This window comes from Bactrocera latifrons, unplaced genomic scaffold (genome assembly GCF_001853355.1).
Source record: "Bactrocera latifrons isolate USDA-ARS-PBARC rearing strain unplaced genomic scaffold, ASM185335v1 scaffold_101, whole genome shotgun sequence".
Classification (NCBI taxonomy): domain Eukaryota; kingdom Metazoa; phylum Arthropoda; class Insecta; order Diptera; family Tephritidae; genus Bactrocera; species Bactrocera latifrons.
This window is the reverse complement of record NW_017534420.1, coordinates 938089-948910: the sequence shown is the minus strand read 5'-3', so window position 1 is coordinate 948910 and position 10822 is coordinate 938089. Positions and strand designations below refer to the sequence as shown.

General features: G+C 36.8%; 1 protein-coding gene across 2 annotated transcripts in view; it reads right to left on the bottom strand.

The window, feature by feature from the left end:
• The window catches only part of LOC108967720 (lipase 3-like), a 57867-nt gene extending 47421 nt beyond the window's left edge, over nt 1–10446 (bottom strand). For both annotated transcript variants that reach the window (XR_001993277.1, XM_018931323.1), the window contains exon 1: nt 9410–10446. Coding sequence is in view for 1 of the 2 variants with exons in the window: in XM_018931323.1 (XP_018786868.1) it covers nt 9410–9676 (267 nt within the window). In the remaining variant the exon portion in view is untranslated. The remainder of the gene's footprint in view (nt 1–9409) is intronic.
• Nucleotides 10447–10822: the final 376 nt, after the last annotated feature.

The following is a 10822-nucleotide window of genomic DNA, read 5'->3' as shown; positions in this document are numbered from 1 at the left end:
TTAAGAAGATCCTCAAGGAATTAATCGCCAAAGAAGTTCAACTTAATTATAGTGGCGTAGGCCGTGTTGTCAAAGGAAAAGGAAAAAAAAATTTCAGTGCAACAGCGACTTTTGCGTGTATGAGAGGTTTGTATACGAAGTCCATTCATGGTGACTGACTTATTTGGTTTTCATTGATTTTTTTACTCGGTTTCCAGATTTCATTGAGACAAAATATAAAGACTCTAATCAACCATTGAAGATTATTACTATTACAAGTGATTGGCTAGCAGGTGCTGGTGACAGAGATGGAGGATGCATACAGCGTAAAAAGGAAGTTGGTGCAGTTTAACTGAAAAAAGAGCTTAGAGGGATCGAACCAGAACTCACCAGCCAGTGAAAACTTAATTTTGCGAATTTACTGTTTTTCGTGTTAAAAAAAGGAGTTAATTTTTAACGTTAATTTTTTTGTTCAATATTATCAGGGGGTTTGTCCAGTTACGACAACAATTTTGTATTTTTTGTGTTTAAAAAAAGGAGTTACGTTAATGTTTTTTGTTCATTATTATCGGGAGTTTTGTTTAGTTACGACAACATAATGTTTATTTTTCATTTTCCATGTGGATGAAGTCTATTTAAAGTATATGTATAACAATATATGTAATATTAATAATATAATAAAGGCAATTAAACATAATTACTTCCGATAAATYGTTCTTCATTGAGTGTGCCAATCCACAAAATACCTATTCAAATTACATCTGAACCCTGGCCAAGCCAAGGTATTAAAAAAAAAATAAGCCTGGAACGGCGCTGGTTTCAGGGCCTGGTCCAGTGTTAATATGACGGCCTGGACCAGCCCTAGTTACCAGGTCTGGCCCCACGTTACATTCCAATGCTCATCCACTATTGGTCCGGGCTTGGATACCAAGCCTGATCCAAGCTTGCCAAGTCTTGGGAACGGCTTGGTTAAAGGCTGGGCCATTGGTGATTTCCTTCCTGGGTTATACCGCGACTGTTCTTCGGAGCTTTCGCACACCGCCTGGATTCGGTAGAGCGGTAGAGGGCGTTCTTAGCTAACGAACGAGCAGCTGGAAGCGGTTGTCTCCGAATACCTGGAGAGTCAGGACAAACATTTTCGCTTAACATGTTTCTGTGAGTGGTGCGGCGTTCGTTAGAACAGAGGTACGCGACTAAATTCTGTGTGAAACTCGGTAAATCTGCGACAGAGATATAACCAAGCAGGCTTACCCAGATTTTGCTTTAGCAGGAAGTGGTGTGTTTCCATGGCACCAGTCCTTTTTGGAGGGTCGGGAAGAGGTCGCTGATGAATAAGCAAATCCAAAGTAAAAACGATGGTCATTGTTTTTCTTGGATTGGAAATTGCCCCATGACAGCGTTCCGACTCCCACTGCCTTTCTTGTGAACAGCTACCTAACCAAGGCCGGCTTCCCAACGATTCCGTAGCCGCCCTACGGCAAAGATGTGGACTTTTTTGTTTACTTGCCTGAATAGGCCGGTGAAAGAAAATCTAAACGGCACGCATCTCGGCTCTCAAGGCTATTCTGGAGAATGCCTTCCATGACGCCTTCAATGCTTGGAAATCGCACTGGCAGCTCTGCATCGACGCAGAAGTAGCCCATTTTAAAACCTTTTAAAGAATTGTAACGATTGGTTAAATACATTTTTTTAAACCGACTCGGTCGTATTACTTTCCGGACAAATTATAAACACTACAGATTGTGGTAATAACAGGAAGTTACTGCAGAATTTTTCTTTTCTTTGCTTATTTCGTTGACCGATCCGATATCTAACAGCGTAACAGCACATGCATCTTCATGAACGATTCATCCAGGGGCAACCCCAGTGCGATATAACTCTTCGTAAGTTTGGGTGTGTTTGCTAACAGTCATAGGAGACATACATAGTTTCATCTTCTACTTCGGAGACATAAGAGCCACTATCTTCAATAGCGTGATTTTTTAAGAGCTCAGCAAAGGTATCCAAATTCGTCATGAAACCTTCTCTTTCCAGCGGAAGTGAAATCTTCATAACGAAGTATGAAACCTGAAACAATCAAACCTTGGGTACGAAGCCTCCCATTTCCCCCTCTGAATCCGCTATTGTATATATACATAAATATTTACGAACTTCGATTTCACTATATACTGCATTTACCAGTCAATATGCAAAAAATCCTGATAAATTCATGCAATCATGACGATACCTTTAAGTTCAATTGCAAGTTTTGTCAACTCTTGAAGGCGTTTTCCAGACTTTGATCACTACAAGATATGAAAGTATAAAATGTTCGTTTACACCCGAACTTAGCCCTTCCTTACTTCTTAGACTCTTGCAACCAGTTGGTACAGAGTGTTATAAGTAGTTTTCGTTAATCGAGATAGACATAGAGTTATATACTTATAAACGATCAGGGTGACGCGAAAAGTTGATCCGGCTGACTGTCTGTCTGCCCGCCCGTCCGAGTTCGTAGTTGAGCGTAATCGGACCAATACCAAGGCCACAAATCGCCATTAACCGAAAACTTATAAAGATATTTAAGCACTAAATTAAGATATAAAATCGCAGGGATTGCAGTAGCCAGAACATTTTTTGAAAAAGTAGGATTGCTCTAATAAGTTTAATGTATTTATCCCCTAACCCTTCGCGCAGCACGAATTTTATAAGAACTCCTACCTATAACGGTACTGTTCAAAACTACTAAGAGCAAAATAAATCAATAACTAAATACGCCAGAGACAATTTGCCGCCGGGATGGTATGACAAGGCTTTATAAGGACCAGGGTAAAATATTGGTGAAATCCACATATGACGGGACTTACCGATTTCGATAAAATTTGGTATGTGGTATTTTTTTTTCTCGTTGGGAAAATAATCGAAATCGAACAATAACCATCCCTACTTTCCATATAGCACAATTCTAAATTCCATTTGATTCTTTTACTTTCCAGTATACAAACCGGAAAGGAATTAATATAACGGGATACAATTTTGCACGAATAATGTCTTTTATGTGGTCGATTTTTGACATAAAGGCATACCATTATAAGAGAAAGATTATCCAAAAATTTCAGTTATATATATCAAACATTGACCGATATTTTCAATCAAAAGTTACTATTGGTGACCCCATTTACTTAAAATAAAGATTTTCGACTTTGCTTGTTACGATTGGTTGTACACCTTAAAGGCTTTGATTTTTGCAAGAGTATAAAATGTTAGGTTGCACCCGGACTTAGCATTTCCTTACTTAGTTACTTTAATTAATTTTCTCTTCCGCAAAACAACTTTGTCTCCCATTTAGTCATAGAAATAGGGTTTTGACTCCCACTTCTCTCAAAATTATCTTTGTTGTTGTTATTGTTGGTAAATTGACAATCCCAACTAGGAAGTCACAATTTTGTAAAATTACGTAGATTTATTGAAGGAGAATGTCGAGCGTTGAGTGATTTGCATGCATTCAACAATGACGTCTGCAGCAAAAGCACAACAAGTAAACATATCCACAAAGAGGCTCATGCTAAATTAGTGTGTGAAGTGTGTGTGTTGGTGAGTGTTCGTAATCTTTAATGGTACACTGCACTTTTATTAGTTTTTACTGTTTCATGTTACTAATTTCATTTTACTGCTTATTTTACTTTTGTAAAAGTAGGTGAATGGATATGTTTGTATGTGCAGATACGTTAGACCACTGACTGAGTAATTTCTTCGAATGTTGAAATGCTAGTAAACTCCATTTAGAGCTATAATGCTGGAGTTTACTAAAAAGCTGATCAGTCATTACCAGTCATTTCAAATGAAAAAAATATTGATTCTGACTGTGACGTGGAAGACCACCGAACATGTATTCGGTCCCGTTCTCCATGAAATATTGGGCATGCCGTTTAACAACACCGCTACCGTGAGATCACTTCACAACAGTATTTGGTGTTGAAGCGCGATTTGCGCCATCAAAATAGGCTCCTTCTGCGTCGATGCAGTATTCTCCAGAATAGCCTTGAGAGCCGAGCGAGAGCATTTCATTAGAGAAAAAAGTCCGGGGGACACATATGGGCATGACTCGTCTCCTATGATTACATTATTCAAAAACATTAAAAAAAAGGTTAACTTCGGAAGCACTGAAGCCAATATACCCTTCACAGGTGCATTTCTTTTAGTAACTATTTGTTCAATTTGTATGGAAGCTATATGCTATAGTAATCCATGTCAAATTTCGTGAAGATACCACGTCAAATGCGTCCATACAAGAACTTGATTCCGATCGTTCGGTTTATTGGGCAGCTATAGTGAGCCGATCTGAACAATTTCTTCCGTATTACATTATTTCTATGAACAATAACATAACCAAATTACGTGAAGGTATATCATCAAATGAGGAAGATAGACAGATGGACAGACACATAGAGTCGGTTGTGGTTTTACGAGAATACCTGCCTAACCCCACGGTGCTTTCTATTGCTAGAAGCACGTAGATCAATGCAATGTGTTGATCAGCGCCTCAAAGAATAAGAGCATTCAGCACCCATACTTTGGAGAACTAAAGCATGAGCGCTTTCAGTACTTATACCTTGGTTCCAATTGGTTCGGGTGAACAGAAAAACAAAAATACCCTAGCCGCCTTGGTCGGGTACGAGGCCTACCCAAACCTCTGCCGTACTCTGGTTCCGACACCCGGCCGCAATGCGACTCCACACCGGACAAAATGCCCTTCCTGCATTTAGGTTTAAACCACGAATCTCCACAAAGGGCCGAACCCAATGAGCAGATTGTAGTTACCTCCAAGGGCAAACTGCTCCCCATTGTACCAGGTTTAAGTCTTTGGTGTGACTTTGTAGCTTTCGCTACTGCCATTTGAGCCCCTAGGAACTCAAATGACTGTGACATTTGTTTCGTAAAAGAAGGAAATGTCACTATACCAGGAATAAAAGTATACAGTGTACAATAATCATTTTTTAACGATGAGTACTATAGCACTATATTTGACATGGACTATGCTGACATTTCAAGGCAAGCCCAGAATGACAGACACAGTGCATGCGGGATTTTAGTCGCCTCTTACGACAGGCATGACTTACCACGGGTACATTCGGTTTCCCCTCGAACCCAGAGGAGTCCCCCCTACCCGCAGGGGGAGGACAGACAGACAGACGGATATGGCTAAATCGACTCAGCTCAACATACCGATCACTTATATACATATATACTTTCTTTCAAATTTTCTTGGCACATTAGCACTCGCCGCAATTTCTGGTCGTCAGTGAGCACTTTTGGGACCATCTTCGCGCACACCTTGCTCATGTTCAAGTCCTCCGTCACAATGTCATCAACCATAGATTTTGATAAATATAACATCTGGGTAATTAAACGAATACTTAGCCGACGGTCTGAGTTCAAAACATTGTGCACACGTGTCACATTGTCGGTGTTTGTCGAAGTCGCAGGTTTCCGCACGGGCTTCATCAGTGACGTCTACCGGCCCTCTAAAAAGTCCTAAGGCCACCGAAACACACCACTTTCAGCTAAAGCAACATCTGGGTAAGCATGCTTGGTCATATCAAACGTCTCAATCGCAGATTAACCGAATTTCGCACACAATTTAATCGCGTACTTCTGCTTCTACGAACGTTGCATTTTCGGCTTGCACCACTCACGGAAACACGTGGCGCGAAAATATTTGCCCTTACTCTTCAAGTCATTGTAAAAACCTACAAGTAAACAATCGTTTTCATCCATACATACGCAGGCGAAAGCTTATAGAATACATATTATTACACAAGCATTGTACATATTATATGGGTGAAAATGGGCATTCTGAGGAACCGAACACCCAAAATATATTAGTAACGCGCCTATATTGCAACCTCTTTACTATTTTTAAGTCCTTTTGTTTAAATGTCTGTGCCGAAATATCAACTATTTCGATCAGATGATCTCAGCTGTTGACCATACGATTCTTTTGTTACTTGCATGATTCTACTATGCTACAAGTGCTCGGAGACAACTGATCAGCCGCTCTACCGAATCCAGTCGGTGCTCCCACGCTCCGAAGTACAGTCGTGGCGGAAGAAAATCAGTCCTATTGCTTTCCGAGCAAACCCTGTATTAACTTTTAATTACCACACCGCTGTATATATTGTAATTCAAAATAGTTTTTTTTTTTCTTTGGCCGAAATATTATGAAATGTTATATTGTTAAATGCAACATGTGTGACTTTCTTATTAAACGCAGCCGGCTAGGAGTGCCATACAAAAAGAAACAAAAGTAAGTTGTTACTGGTAATTAGAGCTTGCTTTATTGTCATTTGTTAAGCACGATTTTTGTTCAGTTTATGAAAAACCGTAAGATCACAAAAAACAAAAACATTATATACACATGCGTTGCTGTTTTTGAAACGAAATAGTATTTGCAATGCCAGCAACGAGTTATTACCACTTTTTAGTATTCACAGACAAATTTTGCTATGTACTCGTATGTATGTCATTTGTCTTCAACTCGTTCATCAAATGACTTTGTTCGGTAATCGATGCGTGCTAAGCATTACAATATACTATACAAAAATCTCTATGTACATACATATGATCATACTATTATGAAGTGCCAAAGAAGCATATAAGTTTATGCTTGCCTAACTCCATATATTGATATATACATAAGTATGTATGTTCACGTAACGAGAAATTTATCTGCGACGAATTCATAGGTACGTCCACCAAATAAAATATTATAGACATATTTGTTTATTTATAAGGTTTGACAAAGGTGTGTGCCCTTGATCGCACAATTGAAGAGATATCGATCTATTACCCGAAGATACACACCTTCATACATGAATATACTATCATAAGTTATGAATATATGCGCTTAGTAAAGTACATATGTGCGACCAACATCTTGATGGCAACGTGCTCACCTGAATTTACCTACTTTACTGCAACGCTTCCGATTTTTCACTTTGTTTATTTCCATTGCCTCTATTGCATAATATTGCTTATGCGTACATTTTGGCAAGTCGCCAGTCTTGAATAAATAATTTTTAACATGAAGTACAAATATACATTCATATATACGTAAAAAAAAATTAGCACACACAGTACACATTGCAAATTACATCCTCGAATTGTTTTCAAAATGCATGTGAAAAATTCATCATAAGTGAGTTGTGACATATGTTGTTACATGCATGCATAAATAACAAATAAGGAAGGACTAAGTTCAGTTATAATCGAACATTTTATACTCTTGAAGCTTGCAAGGATCGAAGCCATGAAAATACTGCCAGGTAAAGCTACAGAGATCCACGTTCTTTCAATTTCATTAAGATAAATCAAATATTGACCGATGCACATTGGACGTATGATGTATAAATTCAATTGGAAATTTGTATTAGGTATACGGGGGTTAAGGGAAATAATGATTCGATTCTACCCATATTTGACACAATTTCATTAATACCCCGACCTACTATAGTAAAACATCGAATTTGCAATGAGCTAGTTGGATTGATTTAGCTTAAGTTGGTTGGAGGATATGTACATTAATCTAATTAGGGGCGGAGCTCCACCCTATTTTTTAAATTATACATTTGCAGCCCTCTGCACCAAATTACAGTTTTGTATCTAAATTTGGAGCTTATTTAGAGCACTTAAAAGGTTTTCGATTAACGGCATTGTGCGGGCGTGGTAATAATCCGATTGTGCCAATCTCCAATCCCAACCCTTCTTGGGTACTAAGGAAATATTATATATATTATATGTACTAAGTTTCATCGAGATATTTCAATTTTAACAATTAAGTTAACAGAGCATCAACACCCAAAAACAGATATTAACAACACAGCTCAAAATCAGTTGAATTGTTTTTTAATTGAAAAACTGCTCTCACTGGACCTGCTTGTGCCCATGAATACATGAGTAGTTTTCCAAGAATGGCAATGAGCATTAGAACCGATTGTAAACATTGTGAAGAAGCTTAAATTTTTCTTTGTAGATATGTGTGTATATACCTATTAACACTCTTATATGTTTATATAATACAAAATTAGACCATCTAAAGGCGTATTTTTTTTTTTATTATATTAGCTGAATGAAGATTTTCCTGCTGCTCTTCAGCTTCTAAAACTTGTAAGAGAAACTTATTAACAATATAGTGCGAATCAATAATAATTGTGTGCTTTTCTATACAGCAAGATATGAGAATCCATTTAATATAATTCAAATTGGGTCAAAGCATTGTGTTTTAATGATTGCTTTTATCAAATGTAAGCCCAATTACAGATTAGAAAAAAATCTGTCCGTTTAGATATATATCGTGGGGCTTGCGCTATATTTATTACGAATAGTATGTATAGTAAACAAAAACAAAAAAAAAAACATTAACTTCGGCTGCACGAAAGCCATAATACCCTTCACAGCTGGATTTGTTACAGCAACTACTACATATCATATATATGAACATATATAATTATTTCTGACGATTTCTTGATTTAACTTTACAGTTGCTTTTGCTCCAATAACAAAATATCTCAAAGACTTCCAATTCAAAAAATATTTGTAACTAGTATCTTAAACAACCGATATGATGTTTTTCTGAATTCAGAGTTCATATTATATAAATAACGACTAAATAATATTATAATACTCATATATATTACTTGAGATACTATTAGTTGTATAAATATAGACCTTTATATATAAAAATTACTTGCCACGTTGTTTGTCTGCGATGGACTACTAGGATAGTCAAAACAATGCATAAATAATAAATACAGTGAAAGCTGTACTAAGTGGACTCTCTATTAAGCGGAAAACTCTAATAACTAGACAGAAAGACTGATTCGTCAGTGTCTGTTTATTGGAAATTTCACTGTATATATTCCTAAACATATCCCTGTATTCACGATCCCCAAAAAAATATAATACAGTTGAACTTATATAACTCGAAGTTCTCCATAACTCCGACTCTTAAATTAGCAGTAAAAGTCAAATTGCATACAAATTTATTGCATAACTCCAAGTTTTTTTAATGAATTATGGTGATTCAAGGTTCAAAGAAAAGTTCATCTGTAATTCTAATTTTCAGTAAAATGCCTAATCTTAGGACCATGTTTTGTTAGCAGCCATTTAACTATAACTGACATATGTTGTTAACCTAATTGAAAAACAGCTTTAAATTCGTTATTTTTATTTTATTTGTTTATTTTATTTATTTGTTTGAACATATTCAAAATTAAACCTCAAGTACAATCCCATGGATTCATATACCGACATAAACGTTTTCGACTTTATTGCTAAATAAAATTGCCACTATGTTGAATAGTTTATAATATGAATAATAATATAAAATATATATCGCAGCAACGCGCCGGGTCCAATAGTACTAACATAAAACTACAATTATATACGTACGTACCGTTATCAATGACGCATCCTCAAGTATGTCTGATTTTAGATTTCGCCCACCACCCGCCAAATTCGCATTACTGGCTAAAAACACAGAATTTAGCAGATTCTTAAAGCTCAAAGATGTGTAACTGAATGGCGAGAGTATAGTGAAGGCTTCAGCGGTACCGGCGAGCAGCTGCAGTGCAAGGAAAGAGGCAAATGCCAGCGGCCATAGACTTAAATTTTCACTTTTCAGCATCTTTATCGTTGTGTTATTATTATGTTTTCTCGCCATTACTCACAGTAATTCAAAGAAAAACACACTTAACGCACCCAAAAGTAAAGAGCTTAATAAAATACAGAAAACAAAACGCGCGTAAATAGTAAAAAATTGGCACGAGTACGGTTAAAACTTTTTGTTGCAGAAATACGAATTTTTAAGAGGCAAAAATATCTGAACAAAGCACTGCGCATGCGCGGCACGCAAACGACGAGACATACACGCGGTAGTGCAGCGTGCATAAGGTGGGCGACTGTTTGCGGTTTCTTGCACTTGTTGAGCTGTTACGTTTCTTACTTTTCTTCGCCACTTTCCCACTGGCTTAGTTTTTTATATTTGTTTTTRAAAAAAAAAAAATGTTATTTATAGACTTTTATTTATTTTCTCACTTACTTTCTTGACTACTTCCTATTTTGAAATTCTGTCTACTGACTTTGTATCTATAAACGAATTTGTCTAATGTGTTTTAATGCACGCAGTTTCAATAATTTACGTTCATTATTCAAAATTTCATGCACTATAATTATTGCTTATCGTGTTTTCCTCTGTAGGAAATGCAGTTTACTCAATTTTGAATTTCCGCGCTTTAAGGAATATACATATATTCAAAATATTTGCACTAATTTCGCGCGAGCTTCACAGCTACCGATATTACAACATATAAACAATCCACATTTATTTCTGCCTTTGAATTACTGTCGTAAAATGCAATGCTTATATATCTTTATACATTTGCACATATTCACTAATGTTTGTGTTTTACTCGTACGCTCATCGTACCCGTATCAAAATATATTTCTTTCGAACACTACCTTTCGCCTCGAACTTCGCAAACAAACTGCAGCGAAGCTAAGCGCGTTTTGTAGCAAAGCTTTCATTTTGAACCACCATCTCGGATGTTTAGTGCAGTTGTTGGTTTGATCTGTCCAACTCAAGTTACTTTTGCTCCAACCAGATTGAGGCGAACTTGTTTGAGCTTAATTTTTAGCTGTTGGATCAGAGAACATAACATAACATTTTATGTTCTCTGGGTGGATGTGCTAAGAAATTTGGTATATCCGATTTACAGACACCAAAAATCAGAAATAGAGATAACGATAATTTCGTCTCCTTAACTTTTTTGGTGCATTTGGTAAAAAACAAAATTTTATTGGATCGTGA